The 17,254-nt window shown below is 40.5% G+C and overlaps 1 protein-coding gene across 5 annotated transcripts in view; it reads left to right on the forward strand.

Annotated features, from left to right (window-relative positions):
* Positions 1-17,254, forward strand: part of fat3a (FAT atypical cadherin 3a) — a 228,643-nt gene that overhangs the window by 108,466 nt on the left and 102,923 nt on the right. For all 5 annotated transcript variants that reach the window (XR_012594613.1, XM_074640548.1, XM_074640550.1 and 2 more), the window contains exon 3: positions 10,348-10,671. Coding sequence is in view for 4 of the 5 variants with exons in the window: in XM_074640548.1 (XP_074496649.1) it covers positions 10,348-10,671 (324 nt within the window). In the remaining variant the exon portion in view is untranslated. The remainder of the gene's footprint in view (positions 1-10,347; positions 10,672-17,254) is intronic.

A 17,254-nucleotide genomic window follows, 5' to 3' on the forward strand; every position in this document is an offset into this window, starting at 1 on the left:
GAGAGGGCGCAGCGAGCACTAGTGCACGGACGGTCGGGGGTCGAGGCCGGACATCTTTCAGTTTAACCCCTTTTCCTCCGGCTCCCTCTCTGCTCCTCTTCTCATTCTCCCGTTGTGTCTTTGGCCTGTGCTGTCCAGTTTCAGCCGTCGGCCACGTGCACTCCACACACTGAGTCAACGTGGTGATGCGTACATGCACGCACGATCAATCCTTAATAACAGGCTGATGATCTGCAGTTCTGAGTGACTGGATCTGCCTCGTGTTGTTTTCACTTTGATTAACCCTTTACATTCACCACCGGGTCCTGATGGCCAGTCCAGTTCTGACCAGGCCTGAGCTGAGCTGAGCTGAGCTGAGCTGAGCTGAGCTGAGCTAGCACGCTGTGCATGAGGACAGAGCAGATGGAAACATCATGTTTCTTCTTATTGAACAGGAGTATTGATTAAGTCTCGGCGTTTTACTCACAAACACTTTTTAGCATTTACAGAAACAAACTGTTGTCAACTGGAGTAATCTCTAGTCTCCTCAGTGTGTGTGTGTGTGTGTTCTTGGATAACGTAGCAGCGGTGCCTGTTTAATACCGGGTTTCGGTACCATCCCTAAACACCAGGTATGAGCTGGGTCCGGATTGACTTTCCGTTCGGTCCGGACGTTGAGAAGGCCTTGCTGCTTTTAATCGTCATGGGAACTGATCACGTGCCCTTGATGGTGTTTTAGTGGAGCAGCAGGAGAAGAGGAAGTGTGTGCTGATAGAGACTCCTCTCCCCACACTGTGGCCCATCCCTTTAATGCCAGGTGACTAATGAGGGTTTTACCTGTGGGGTCTCAGGTGCTAATCCCTGCTCATAGCTGGAGGACTAGCTGAGGACTCATTAGAACCCTCAAACAGGAGACTGATAAAGGCTCCCTGCTGCTCATTCCTCACTAATAGCCTCCTCATAATCTGACATGGCTGACCTCCTGACCTCTTCCACCTCCAGCCCTCCCTCTCTGTGCAGTCACTCCTGATTGCTTATGTGGCCATGTTACTGATGCAGGATCTGCACTGTCTGCTGAAGTTTAATGCTGGAGCTGCTGCTCTCACTTTCTCTGTCTTTCTCCTTCCTTTCTTTTTCCCTCTATCAAATCAAATCAAATCAAATCAAATCAAATCAATTTATTTTTGTATAGCGTCAAATCACAACAGAAGTTATCTCAAGACGCTTTATATATAGAGCAGGTCTATGACCGTACACCATAGTTTAGAGACCCAACAGGATCCACCAAGCGCACTGTGGCCAGGAAAAACTCCCCGATTACTGGGAAGAAACCTGGAGCAGAACCGGGCGCAGGGCGGGCGGCCATCTGCCAAGACCGGCTGGGGGGATAGAGAGAGAGAGAGAGAGAGAGAGAGAGAGAGAGAGAGAGAGAGAGAGAGAGAGAGAGAGAGAGAGAGAGAGAGAGAGAGAGAGAGAGAGAGAGATCTAGAAGCAGCCACAATAGCAGTCTAGCAGCTGTAATAGCTAATACAAGTAGGGCTGATAACACAAAACCAATAGTGGTGGATGGAAAGAGTGATAATACAACTATCTCCTCAGCTCCCCCTCTCCTCTGGCCTTTCCTGAATGATGAATGAGGTAGCCGGTATAAAGAGCTGACTGTGGTGGAGAGAGAGAGAGAAACAGCCTGAATGTTTGTCCTCAATGACTTTTCTGTACTTCAGCACTCCTGACGTCTAACGAAGGAGTACAGCATTACTGCTGAGACCATAGAAATAGAGCAGCAGTAGAACGGACATTCACATTCAAATCAATGTAGCAGGATGGTTATATCTACCGCATCTACCGTTGCCATAGCAACCGTTGTAGTCGGCTAACTTCCGTATGAACTGACTTGCGGCAAGTAGCGGACTCACTCGTGCCGGTGTGATGTGTAAAACAGCCGCGTCCACTGTGTGCATGTAGTCCTGCCGAACAGTTTTATAAGTCAGATTTTTTTTTGGCACACACCATTTTCAACTTTTGTGCGCACATACATTTTTAGTATGGAACCTACACACTGTTTTATAAATGAGACCCCTGAACCACTCCTTCCGTTCTTATCTTTCACAATAAAAGCCCTAAACATAAACACTGTGTAACTGATAACCAGAGGCAGATTCACTCACTCAGAGCATTTAACGAAAAGGACAGTGAAGTAGCTGACAGTAGTTTAGGTTATCGACCAGCTTACCTCAGACAGACTGCCAGACACTGGTCTGGGTCAACAGGATCCTGGTATATGGTCCTCTCACTGAGTGGCTCTATTCACACCTTTGATTGTAAAAGTGTTGCAACTGCTCCAAATACGCATCGCTGGCGGTATGAATGGTTTTGATGAGAAGTATTCGCAGACGAGTATTTTACATTTTCATTTTGTTTATTGGTCACGCCCCCGGTGTGTAAAAGCCTGTCCCGGGATGTCCTGCTTAAACATGACAGGGACAGTCTCTTACCAGCAGCAGCGGTGTGTAGCAGGGATCAGTGAGGAGGGAGCCGTATTTAGATGCACCTCCTTGGTGTGAGAATGGGCTGTGATTGGTGTGTTACTGATCACAAACAATGATTCAATCAGCCAGCTGTCAGCTGATCACAGCTGGAGCGTTAGAACTAACACAATGCTTCATACTACAACAATGACAGCTGCTCTGGTTGGTGTGGGTGGTGGGATGTCAATGTGCACTGTTCTACCCAATGAAAAGAAGTGTCTGCAGTGTCTTCTGAATGTTTGAATGATGGCACGAGAGGACAGATTGATTTAGCTGTCAGACCATTTCTGTTTTTAAGATTATTCTTTATATTCTATTATTGATGGTGACAGTGAGGGTTCTGAAAGGAGGAGAGAGAGGGGATGACGAGCAGCTAAGGTTGCTGTGGTGAGGATTCAGCCTCGGTACATGGGGCGCCAGCTCTACCAGTTTCTGACATTTCTTACAACCTTTTTTTCAATTATGGACCATCGGTTCTGGAGTGTCAGGTTAGCCAGGGTCCTCCTCAGCCCCGATCTGTCCTCTCTATGTTCAGAGCTTTTATACAAGTTTGGACAGTAGATGATTTCATCAGATCAGTCAACATCACCTACTGGACAGTTTTACTGCCGGTCAGCCAGTCACCTGACTCCAGGTTAGTCCATAGTCACGTCATTTGCATTGGAAAGCCTATGAGAATAATAATGGGTACAGTATGTAGTCCACTTGAAACCCCCTTTGCATCCGTCTTCTTCAAAGACCAAACTGGTATTGTACATGTTGTAGCCCTATTGACCACACATTCTCTCCATCAGCACCCAGCAGCTTTACAGCCGGCTGTAGACTGTATGCTCATGTCCTCTCACTAAATGGATGCTGTTTATTTTGTTCTGATGCAAACCAGAGACTATAAGCAAACATTGATTGTCTGTGTCACAGACACATGTTACTGTCTCAACAAATACAGCTATAGTGACGCTTTCGAACATGTACTGTAGGCTTCATCTCTATACCAGTCATGTACATTAACATATGTGCAGCTTTAAAGGGATGGTGAAGCAAAAGAGTAGATGTGCTTGCCTGCTAAGCGCAGCACACAGACTCATTAAAGGCTGATTACAGAAACATTTCTAACAGTGTATGCATTCATAATGCTCACACGCACACGCACGCACGCATGCACACACACACACACACACACACACACACACACACACACACACACACACACACACACACACACACACACACACACACTAGCTAGCTAGTCAGTGTTTACATGAAGCAATGCTGTGAATTGGAGATGCATTTGCCTCCAGCTGTAGTGGGCATGCAGTAGGCAGCAGTAAAAGACAGTGAGTGTCTGCCTAGTGAATTACAAGGGGCCTCCACTGCCTTGGATTAGTGCAAATGCTAATCGCTGCCTTAATTAATCTTCTCCTAATTCCCAATTAAGCCTGAGACTCACTTGGTCTTGCTTGTTGAAAAGCACTTCCCCAGATACCCAGCAGCCCTCAGGCCAGTCAGGCTCCAGAACCTCACACCTTCCTGCAGCTGGAATCAGGCTGATTCAGCTCATTGGATGAAGTGATGAAGGGATGAAGGGATGAAGGGATGGTTCTGGAGCTGCTCATCTCTAATGCAGACTTTGGTCACTTCAACTGTTGTAAGTCTACAGCCTAGCTACATGTCTGAGGTGTAGAGTTGATCAGAATAATGTCTCATCATAACCACTGTGTACAGGTAAATCAATATCCAACTCATTCAATTCAATTCAATTCAATTTATTTTTATATAGCGTCAAATCATAACAGAAGTTATTGCGAGACGCTTTATATATAGAGCAGGTCTTAGACCGTAGTCTATAGTTTAGAGACCCAACAAGAGATCCCACCAAGAGCATTGCATCATCACATATCACAGTGGATCCCATAGAGGGAGGGGTACGGATACCTGGATGAACATGAACATTCATGAAATCAGATGTCGTTCTTTAAAGACACAGCAGCCTGCTCCGACGGGGTACGACTGCCTGTTCCATCCAGCTGTCGATGGTTTGCTGCAGCAGTGCAGTGTTTCTGCTCTGTGCTGTGAGGAAGCTGATTGGACAGCGATGCACACTCTGTCACTCCCTCCCTGCTCTCCGACGTGTTTTATGTCGAGCACTCCTGTGACATTTGTAGTTAATTCCACACTCTTAATTGGAGAGCAAGCTTGTAAGCAGGAGCTTAGGCTATTAGAAGCAGCACTGTAGCACGGTGCAGCCATTCATTGTAGTGCAGCCGAGGGGCCAGAAGGAGGCAGAGATGGATGAACAGTGAGGCACAGGGCAGCTCTGAATTCATTATAGCTAACCTTCAACATGCAAACGTCCCACAGGACAAAACAACCAAGCACTATGTGTGTGTGTGTGTGTGTGTGTGTGTGTGTATGTGTGTGTGTGTGTGTGTGTGTGAGAGAGAGATAACACATCCTGCAGTTTGAGTGCATATGTACCAGAACATGCACTGAGACTGAGAGAAATAGATACAGACAGAGACTGTAGATGTTCTTTGACATCTCGTCCCTTCGTCCTATCTCTACAGGATCTGCATTTAGATGGAAGTCAGCCAGACAAACACAACGTGTCCAACACATCAACATGTTAAAGACTCAAAGACACATCATTATGTTAAAGACTCAAAGACACATCAATATGTTAAAGACTCAAAGACACATCAATATGTTAAAGATTCAAAGACATCAATATTTTAAAGACTCAAAGACACATCAATATGTTGAAGACTCAAAGACACATCAACATGTTAAAGACTCAAATACACAACATGTTTAAGACTCAAAGATACATCAACATGTTAAAGACTCAAATACACATCAACATGTTAAAGACTCAAAGACACATCAACATGTTAAAGACTCAAAGACACATCAATATGTTAAAGACTCAAAGACACATCAATATGTTAAAGATTCAAAGACATCAATATTTTAAAGACTCAAAGACACATCAATATGTTGAAGACTCAAAGACACATCAACATGTTAAAGACTCAAATACACAACATGTTTAAGACTCAAAGATACATCAACATGTTAAAGACTCAAATACACATCAACATGTTAAAGACTCAAAGACACATCAACATGTTAAAGACTCAAATACACATCAACATGTTAAAGACTCAAAGACACAACAACATGTTAAAGACTCAAAGACACATCAACATGTTAAAGACTCAAAGACACATCAACATGTTAAAGACTCAAAGACACAGCGCTTCTGTTTTTATTGAACCCAGAATAGGATTCAGTGCAGGTTGTGGTCGGTTCATTAGTTTGACTTCTAATGACACTGTGACAGTGTAGCTTAAAGGTCTGTCACTCCTAGATTTATAACTGTTGTCACTAATGACCAACATAATGAGTTATAATAATAATAATAATAATAATTGGAAGAGTTATTGGTCACTATAATCAGAATCAGAAGTATGTGGACACATCCACTAAAGTAGTTATTTTTCTATCATTGAGTAAAGGGACTAAGGAACACATTATATGGATATTCAATGCATACCAATTACATAACAACTGATAAACTGTACAATTAACCCTACTAGTGAAGTGAAGTTCAAATTAAGTAAAATTAGCGATTTGGATGAATTTTTAGCAAACTATTATTATTATATTATTATAGATATTTTCCTGGTATTTTTAGGAATTTTTAAGACAATTCACTGTCTGTATTATGATTTTTTTTACATTATGTATATATATATATATATATATATATATATATATATATATATATATACTTATATAGCTAACTTAACTTATAGATAACTTAATAGCCTTCTTTTTTGACAAATTCTGTGTTTTCTTCTCCCTGATCTTTTTCTATATTAAATAGAAAATATTCTTTATTAAAAAAAGTGGTCTTACACCCCTTGAAATCAAGAAAGCCTTGCGACCCCCCCGTGAAGCTTTGGCGACCCCTAATGGGGTACAGGACCCCCAAGTTGGGAATCAGCACAATAAAGTAACTGTGTGGAGCGCCATCACTCTGACATCTCTCCACAACGACTGCATGGCTACAGGGCCAACAACAAGCACACAGTGTAAAGAATGATTAATACAGTTCTGCAGATTGTCTGCTGGGATATGGTTATGACAATGGAAGGAAATTATGAACACATTATAACGCAATGTGTATATTACACTGCAACAAATATGAAGAAGGGTGTGGGATGTGGCTGAAAGCTACAGATATAGCTAAGGAAGTAAACCTTGAGTCAATAATATTTATCCCATCATTATAATAAGAGTGAATCTCCAAGTGTGATATTTGTGTCATAATACTGGAGGTGAAGAGATCCCTTGTTAACACCAGCTGGGTGGAAGTGTTGAGTGATCAAATCTAGTCTTTGTTTTGTGGAACGATGTTTTCTAAAGTTCAGCTAAACTTCAGTTGTCTGAGTTAGTCAAATGAAGTGCAAAACTTTCAAAATGATAGTGTCTATGGTACTAAATCCTCTCCACATGTAGATGCAACGTGTTCTCACTCCCAACGCTTCAAATAGCGACACGTGGTCAGAGCTCATCAGCATCTGATACCGACGCACCGGGCTTTAAACTGACCACCCCCGTCATTATTAGACGCTCAGAGTTTAAAGTGCGAGACAGTCCACGTTGGGTTGTACGGGTCAAACAAACACAAGACTTTCAGCCAAGAGGCTGCTGTTCGTTTCCTGTGTGACACTAACAGTCACCGATGATATTTTGTCACGTCAGTCATTAGTCAAGTTAACATCAACGCTCTTCACCTAACCTTAAGTAGCTTTGTTGCCTAAACCTGAACTTCCTGTGAAGACAGAAGTTTATTCTGAAAAGACCCTTTCACGAGAATGTGTTGGTGCGTGACAGCTGTGGTTAGTAGTTCCATTTAACATAGAAACACATTGTCATCTTGTAAAATATGACATATTGTTGTAGGTGAAGTCTCCAAAGACTGTATAAAGTACCCCCCCCCCTCCCTCCAGCCTTCATTGGTCTGACTGAATCAGCCCTGTCTGTACCGACAGCGTCTCTCTCTACGTTACAGCTAAAAACAACACACACACACACACACGCACACACACACACACACACACACACACACACACACACACACACAAACACACACTATGGTTCAGAGTAGTTCAGCTCATGCTCACATGTAAAACCTGGACGGTCTGTGGCCACCAGGAAGAACACAGTCAGGATGGGTTTCTGGTTCAGGTTACAGAATGATTCCATTTCCTCTGACGCTGTAGTAAACAGTCCAGACGGGTCAGAACCAGGTGAACTTATAATGAAGTGACCCAAATGAAAACATGGATTTGGTGATCAGTTGTTATTCCCCACCACTGCTGAGCACAGTGGAAGTAAGTACACACACACACACACACACACACACACATGCTTGGGTATTTCTTCCTTCTCCAGCAGCAACTCTCTAAATCTAAATATCTTATGAGCTTCTCCACTAAGGCAAATGGAGCGGCTAAGAGCTTCACACTAATATGTTAAACATACCTGTGAGTGTGTGTGTGTGTGTGTTTGTGTGTGTGTGTGTGTGTGTGTGTTTGTGTGTGTGTGTGTGTGTGTGTGTGTGTTAGCATTAGCCAGCAGCACTCATGTGAAGCCCACGAGGGTTCCACATGGAAAGAAGTGCTTTTTGAAGAGAGTAATCAGCCACTTAGACAATACACCAAGTACATATTACCAGCACAGCTGGCTAATCAAGAGCACTCAACACAGTCTCCCCCCCCCCCCCCCCACACACACACACTGAGGTCAGAGGTCGCAGGAGTTCAGCCTGGTGCATCATGGGAGTAGATGGTATGTTTAACAGAGACAGTTTTACAGGCCTGTGGTGGAGCCGGGTTGGATGAGAGGAATGACGTGCTCTGATCAGGTCTCTGTGAATGTGGCGTTGAGTGGTAGCAGACGTCGAGGGTTTATAATAATGAACTTTAAGAGCTTTTAGAATCTCAGAGTGTTAAAGACTCAGAGACACATCATTATGTTAAAGACTCAAAGACACATCAATATGTTAAAGACTCAAAGACACATCAATATGTTAAAGACTCAGAGACACATCAATATGTTAAAGACTCAAAGACACATTGATATGTTAAAGACTCAAAGACACATCAATATGTTAAAGACTCAAAAACAAATTGATATGTTAAGGACTCAAAGACACATCAATATGTTAAAGACTCAAAGACACATCAACATGTTAAAGACTCAAATACACATCAATATGTTAAAGACTCAAAGACACATCAATATGTTAAAGACTCAAAGACACAACAACATGTTAAAGACTCAAAGACACAACAATATGTTAAAGACTCAAAGACACAACAACATGTTAAAGACTCAAAGACACATCAACATGTTAAAGACTCAAAGACACATCAATATGTTAAAGACTCAAATACACAACAACATGTTAAAGACTCAAAGACACAACAACATGTTAAAGACTCAAAGACACAACAACATGTTAAAGACTCAAAGACACATCAACATGTTAAAGACTCAAAGACACAACAACATGTTAAAGACTCAAAGACACAGTGCTTCTATTATTATTGAACCCAGAATAGGATTCAGTGCAGGTTGTGGTCGGTTCATTAGTTTGACTTCTAATGACACTGTGACAGTGTAGCTTAAAGGTCTGTCACTCCTAGATTTATAACTGTTGTCACTAATGACCAACATAATGAGTTATAACAATAATAATAATAATAATAATAATTGGAAGATTTATTGGTCACTATAATCAGAATCAGAAGTATGTGGACACATCAGCATCATCATTATCAGCATAAGCATCATCATCATCATCAGCAGCATCAGCATCAGCATCATCAGCATCAGCATCAGCATCAGCATCAGCATCTATCCAGCTATGTATACGCCTGGCTTCCTAGCAAAACTCAAGCAGCAACCAAAGTCAGGAGCCTCTTGGAGCAGCACCAGTGGTGTACGGTACATCCATGCTGATAGTTTTGGTTCTATATGCATTGAGTCAGAATTGAGTTTGTAGTACTACAGCATTAAAACAATAGAAGTCATATTTCATAGCTTTTCAGAAAGTCTCCTTTAGTTACTAGCCTGTACCAGATAAACAGTCGCTATGGAAACTGTTGACGGTATGTTCTGTGTTTTTTTTACCTTTTCAGGTGAAAGCAGCTAGAGGACCGTTGTGATAATAGTGAAAACTGTGGATATACTCCAGGCTGTATGATGCGGTGTGTTTGTACTGTAACTTCCGCAGACTATTTCTCTCTCTTTCCTCACTATTTTACTCCTTGCTGTGTTGAGGACTTCTGACATTAGAAGGAAATGACAGTAAAATCTCTCGTTACTGGGGCTGAAGATAAACATGTCTGTGCTGCTGCACTGAAAATAGTCTTGACATTACTTTGTTAGGATTATTTTCTTACATAAGGTGTAAAAAAAAAAAATCCAATGATCTTTTCTTCCTGTAAAAATAAATACCATGTGTGCTTACGTAAGCTAACAACCAATTTCAAACAATACCATCACATCTATCCATCAATCAATCTGTGTGGAGCCACAGTCCTCCGGAGCTCCGTATCGTGCTACATTCTAAGCCCGCCCACTGTTTAGCGCTCCAATCAAAGGCTAAGGATTTGATTTAAATCCCTCTTGAAACTGTACATCACTCAAATATTCTGTTTCACAGGGGGATACTCCAGGTACAGAAGCTGAAGACGCTCTAACTGGTGTTTTACTGGGACTTTAAATAAACAGAAGTATTTGCTGTCTTTGTCTGTTCCTCCACCAGGGGTGATCTACACCACTGATATGTTGGACCGCGAGACCAAGGACTCTTATTGGCTAACCGTGTATGCCAGCGACCATGGCGTGGTTCCCCAGTTCGCCACTATCGAGGTGTTCGTCCAGGTGGAGGATGTTAACGATAACGCCCCGCTGACCTCAGAGCCGCTGTACCGGCCCTCGGTGCCCGAGAACTCTCCACGGGAGGTTTCTGTGATCCAGATCCAGGCCCAGGACCCTGATGCCACGCCCCCTGCCGCCGCTGACCGGCTCAACTACCGCATCATCAGCGGAAACCCGCAGAACTTCTTCACCATCAACACCCGTACTGGTGAGTAATGGTGTGTGTGTGTGTGTGTGAGAATCTCAGTTGGTGTTTGGATGATGGTGGTGGAGACAGACCTGAAGACTCCCCACATACAGTATAACAAGTGTTTCCTAGCAGTCAGAAGAGAGCACATACTGAACTGCTGTGTAAATACAGAGATGATACACTATGATTATAGCTACGCCAGATTGTGCCAACTGTGTTCCTGTACCAAAACAGAAATGGACATTCATCAATAAGTTGATCTTGCTAACTTACACTGCAATGCTGCTAAAAAGGGATAGAAAATGCTAAATTTGGATGAGAAGATGGATAGAGAGATGAGGGCAAACTAACTGCATTACAGAGAGAGCTGCTGTTCTACACTAAAACCTGATGAATAGGATTATAGAATATTACTGTTTACGTCTAGCTTACTCTCTGTTATTATTCCTCTCATTTGCACATGGATGTCCTGAGGAGTCGTGACATCATCATCTGTTCCACTTTTCTGGGCTTTCTGATGTTTCCTCATTACTGCCATTCAGTTGGGTGATGATAACACTACAGTACATCCATCTAATTGGAGGGACTTGGCAATAATAGCATCTCTATAGTGTGTGTGGGATGAAGAGGAGGATGCTGGGAGAAACAACAACAGCAGCTGCAACATAGTCTGGGAACATGAACACACACATCCCCTCTGCACGCTGACACACACACCCACACACCCACACACACACACAGTTTGTTCTGCAGATAAGGCTTGTGGTGGAGAGAGGGTAAATATAATTGGCTATTGCTATATTTATCTTTTCTTTAGTCAGGATCCCTTTGCTTCGAGTTTGATACTATTCTGCCCATTTGTCTCAAGCAACTACTCCCCTCTCTCTTTCTGTCTTTATTAAAGAGATTTTTGCACTTTGTTTTTTTGTATTGTAATCTTGTATCTCCTCATGTTCTCTCTCTCTGCCGTCCTCTCTCTTTTAACTCCGACTACTTCCTTTCTTCTCTCCATAGCTGTTTTCCAATGTTTTTAGCCACATGTCTGTCTTCTCTCTCTGTCTCCATGGCAGATGTTTAATATTTGATTTTGTGGTTATGAAACTTTGATGAGGGACAGCTGATCATCCATAAGCCTGTAGCAGTCTTCCTCTCTAACTGACACGTTTGTTGTTAATCTCTTCTGTCCATCTGCCTGATTGTCTCTTTCTTTTTCTCTTTATTTCTTTATCAAGTCTCCTCTGATTTCTATCCTAATTTCTCTGTTTGTGGTTTCATAGTGAAGTGACCCTCACAACACAGTCCACTGGGATGCTTTTACAGCTTGTGTACTCAGGATTTTGCACTTTGTTTAATAAAGTGAAAGAGGAATTTCAGCAGGTTGAAGTACAACGTGATCTCACAGTAATACGTGAAATGACCACGACCTATTCACAGCCCATTATGTGGCGGTGGTGGAACGTAATGTGTTAAAATTACGTACCACCACCACTGAAACACTTCAACCTTTAGGCTACAAAACTACATTGTTAGGTTAAACAATTTAAAATTGCGTTTAGGCTACAAAACTGCATCTTTAGGTTAAACAATGTAACGTCAAGTTTAGGCTACAAAATAACATCGTTAGGTTAAACAATTTAACGTTGGGTTGAGGCTACAAACCTACATTGTTAGGTTAAACAATTTAACATTAGGGTTTATGCTACAAAACTACATTGTTAGGTTAAACAATTTAACGTTAAGTTAAGGCTACAAAACTACATTGTTTGGTTAAACAATTTAATGTTAGGTATCGCTATGTTAAACAATTTAACATTTGGTTTAGGATACAAAACTACATCGTTACGTTAAACAATGTAACATTAGGTATCGTTACGCTAAACAATTTAAGATTAGGTTTAGGCTACAAAACTACATCATTAGGTTAAACAATTTAACGTTAGGTTTAGGGTACAAAACTACATTATTAAGTTAAACAATTTAACGTTAAGTTAAGGCTACAAAACTACATTGTTTGGTTAAACAATTTAATGTTAGGTATTGTTATTTTAAACAATTTTACATTTGGTTTAGGCTTCAAAACTACATTGTTAGGTTAAGCAATTTAACGTTAAGTTTATGCTACAAAACTACATTGTATGTTAAACAATTTAATGTTGGGTATTATTATGTTAAACAATTTAACGTTGGGTTTAGGCTACAAAACTACATCATTAGGTTAAACACTTTAACATTGGTTTAGGCTACAAAACTACATCGTTAGGTTAAAAAATGTTACGTTAGGTATTGTTATGTTAAACAAATTTAACGTTAGGTTTAGGCTACAAAACTACATTGTTAGGTTAAACAATTAAACATTTGGTTTAGGCTTCAAAACTACATTGTCAGGTTAAACAACTTAACGTTGGGTATTGTTATGTTAAACAATTTAACGTTAGGTTTAGGCTACAAAACTACATCTTTTTGTTAAACAATTTAACATTAAGTTTAGGCTACAAAACTACATTGTTAGGTTAAAAAATGTAACGTAAGGTATCGTTATGGTAAACAATTTAACGTTAGGTTTAGGCTTCAAAACTACATTGTTAGGTTAAACAATTTAAGATTAGGTTTAAGCTACAAAACGGCATGGTTAGGTTAAACAATTTAACCTTTGGATTAGGCTACAAAACTACATTGTTTTGTTTAACAATTTATCGTTAGGTTTTGGCTAAAAAACTACATCATTAGGTTAAACAATGGAACGTTAATTTTAGGCTACAAAACTACATTGTTAGGTTAAACATTTTAACGTTGGGTATGTTAAACAATTTAACGTTAAGTTCAGGCTACGAAACTACATCGTTTGGTTAAACAATTTAACGTTAAGTTTATGCTACAAAACTACATCGTTATGTTAAACAATTTAACGTTAGGTATCGTTATGTTAAACAATTTAAGATTAGGTTTAGGCTACAAAACGGCATCGTTCGGTTAAAAAATGTAACCTTTGGTTTAGGCGACAAAACTACATTGTTTTGTTTAACAATTTAACTTTAAGTTTAGGCTACAGAATTACATCATTAGGTTAAACAATTTAACATTCTTTTTAGGCTACAAAACTACGTTGTTTGGTTAAACGATTTAACGTTAGGTATCGTTAGGTTAAACAATTTAACGTTAGGTTTAGGCTTCAAAACTACATTGTTAAGAATTTGGGTCCACGACAAAGGATCGTAATTGTCTTTACATCGGCATTGTTTCTGTCTTGCCAGCATGGAATTTTAACACATTCCATGCCACCACCACGTAATACGCTGTTATAGATTGTGGTCATTTCACATATTTCTGAGATCAGGCTGTTGAGTGAGATGCCAGGCATCTTAAGTCTAGTGGAGATCCCAAAGTTTCCAAAGATCTGTCAGACTGAGTTTGTACTGTATATTACGATGTACAAGACATCTACAATATTTCTATTTCTTAGAATAGTGTATATACAGTAGTTCCTTTCACTATGTAACCAGGCTACTGGGATAAATCAGATTTTGCAGGACAACAGGTTTACATGTACCGTAGTTATTTATTGTAAATGTTTGTGATCAGTAACCTGGTTATAAGTAGACATGGCCAATAATGAGCTATCCCCAAAGACAGAATGAGTAGAATTTTCCTAAAAAACAATGTATAAACTGATACAGAATTAATCCTCTCAATCATCTCTTGTGACTCACTAGAAGTGTGTGGCGGTGTGTGTATTTGCAGAGACCTTGCAGTCCTCTGCGTGGATGTTTTTATTTTGCTGTATTTGAGACATCTCTTGGCACCAACCTGTAAAAAGGTAGTGACCAGGTACCAGATCATAAGCAAAATAATGGCGGACAACGTAAAGATAGTGAGGTGAGCGGACCAAGCGGACAAAGCTAGTTCCACAGTGAGAGTGAATCCGTTGGGGAGGAGGGGCCAACTTTGAATGTTGTGTTTACAGATCCTCCTCATTGTGCCTTTCAGTAAAACAGTTTACACTCTGAAGATCTGCTTATGCATTGTTAGATGAGAAATGTAGCTCTTTAAGAAATAGCTCAGTGTGTAGTGCGTGTGCATAGGGAGACTGGTTAAACTAGAGAGACTGACATTATGGCTCTCCTCAGAACAGACAGTTCTTCAGAGTTTACACCTTTTTACTTAAAGAAGAGCAATGCTGGTACTCCTGCATGTTTAATATAAAAGATATCGATATTTGTCGACAGTGTATCGATAATGTTTCGCAACAGAAAGTAATACAAAATATTGCTGTATCGATATTTTGTTCCGCCCTTACTCAGCAGTTGGCAAGGAAGACATGGAAACTTGGCTTGGGTCTTAAGGAGCTGTAGCATTTATTTACTGAAAAGCTGTGGCTGAAACTGGACATTCACTGCTACAATCACAGTTTTACTGCCAACTTCACTCTGCTTCAGTCGCCTTTAGTCTTACATACAGTGTCTCCTAGCTCTATTGGTAATCCGGTCGTCTCCCACTCTCTCAGAATCTGAATTCAAGATTAAGAAAAAGAAAACTCTATGGTTGGCATGCCAGCTCCTTATTGGCCCCCATTACAGCAAATCATTCTTTTGCACCATCGTTTAACAACATTGTATTTGCACGAGAAAAAAATCTATATTTTTATGGACGTATACATAGACAATTTGTTTCCATCTTTTGAGCAGCTTCAAAGGAATTATAATAAAAGCGAATCTTTGTTAAGAAAAATTGTGCCCTATATCCTTGTATTCCCGAACAATCACCCATGGACTCACTCTTTCTGGATGATCCACTAATTAAAGAGGGCATATCAGTAATATATAAAAAGTTGTCTGACAGGTACAAACACTATCTAGCACCTGAGACTTGTATTAGGAATAGAGATTTCAGAAGAGCATTGGGAGGAGGCACTTGGCCGGATCCATTCTTCATCTGTTTGTTCCAGACACGGCATCATACAGTTACATTACATTGGCTGCACTGGTCTAAACAAAAGCTTCACAAAATATTCCCAAATATTGATCCCTCATGCAAACTTTGTGGGCAGGTGCCAGCATCACTGCTGACACACATGTTCTGGAGCTGTCCTAGTGTTTTTTTTAACTAAACCTGAATCAATGTCGTGTATTTCTAGAATTTGTCTGAATGAATCACTGAATTTAGCTTCAATTCATTTCTGAACTTGTTGAAGAAGATGGAACTGAGAGTGCCAGGGCTGTCAGTTCATGTAGTGCAAAGAACTGTGGGGTGGCAGAATGTCCTGATTTTCCAAAGGATGGTCTTGTGCTTTCTAAACTAAAGGAGAGAGCGAAGTAACCTTCATCAACAAGTAAGGCGCCTTGAGTTCCTGGCTTGGGACATTTGTATAAAGGTGAATCATTGCCTTGTGTAGTGGACAGTTGAGAATGTGAATTGAGTCAGTTGTGCCATCACTTTGTGTCATTGACCTTTATAATCCTCTGCTGTCAGTCCGCCTCCTCTTTCTGTGCGTGTTAAGTCTGAAAGTGAATTGTAGGTTTTGTGGAAGCCTTAAGCCCTTCATCCATCACACAGGCATCAGTAATCCTATCTATATGCTAATCAACACAAACACACATTGGCCAATGTGTTCCATTGTGTGAGATTTGTGTTACCATATATATGTACATACATATGTATGTATGTATTCCCAAGTCATCACCTCTAGTTATTTCTCTATCCCTTTGTCCCTTGTCTTCTTCTTGTGCCTCATCTCTTCTGTACTTGACTAAATCCTGTAACAACGTGGCGTCAACATTCCAGCTCACATTTTTTATATTTTATTTTTCTAGTGTCACTTTCACATATAGTTTTCACTAATAATTTTCACGTGAAAAGGACTACCAGACTTCCCTTAGATCACCAGAGCTGATAGAGAGGTATTAGACATATTAACAAAGAAACCTGAGACCTACAGTAATACAACGGCAGCTTACCCGAACCAATTCAATTTAATATTATTTGGACCTGGTAGGTCCTGAGTCGGGTCTTGGATACTAATGCTGAGCTGATCCCAGCTGACATTGGGCGAAGGCAGGGTACACCCTGGACAAGTCGCCCAGGGGCCGGTATTTCAAAATGATCTCACAGGATTATAGAGGTTGGATTGGATTGAATTCTGATAAGATCTGAAAACTGGGTATTTCAAAGCAGATCCAAAGATGTCTGATCCTGAACATTTGGATCCAGATTTGGTGATCCAATCCTACCTTTTATCCAGATAAAATGCTGCATTTGGGTATTTCAAAATTTAAGGCAGAAATCTGGATCAATTTGATCCCAAAATTCAGGATCATTTGGATCCCATCTCAGCGGTGGATTTCACTTATAGCCTTGACTTCACTTCTCCCAAAGATTGTTACCCAAGTTGTTCACTACTTTTATTACATCCGTTGAATTTGCCTTTCAAATGTGAAACTGTTTAGTTCTAACATAATGAATTAATTGAATAAATTTATAGTGCTGCAAATATAGCTAGGCCACACTAAGAAAAACTGCTGTAAAAACAAATGTAACAAATTACAGAAATATATGATTGACAAGGATTTCCTCTAAGGATCAGCAGAAATCTTTATTAAAAAGAAAG

The sequence above is a fragment of the Sebastes fasciatus genome, chromosome 7 (assembly GCF_043250625.1).
Source record: "Sebastes fasciatus isolate fSebFas1 chromosome 7, fSebFas1.pri, whole genome shotgun sequence".
Classification (NCBI taxonomy): domain Eukaryota; kingdom Metazoa; phylum Chordata; class Actinopteri; order Perciformes; family Sebastidae; genus Sebastes; species Sebastes fasciatus.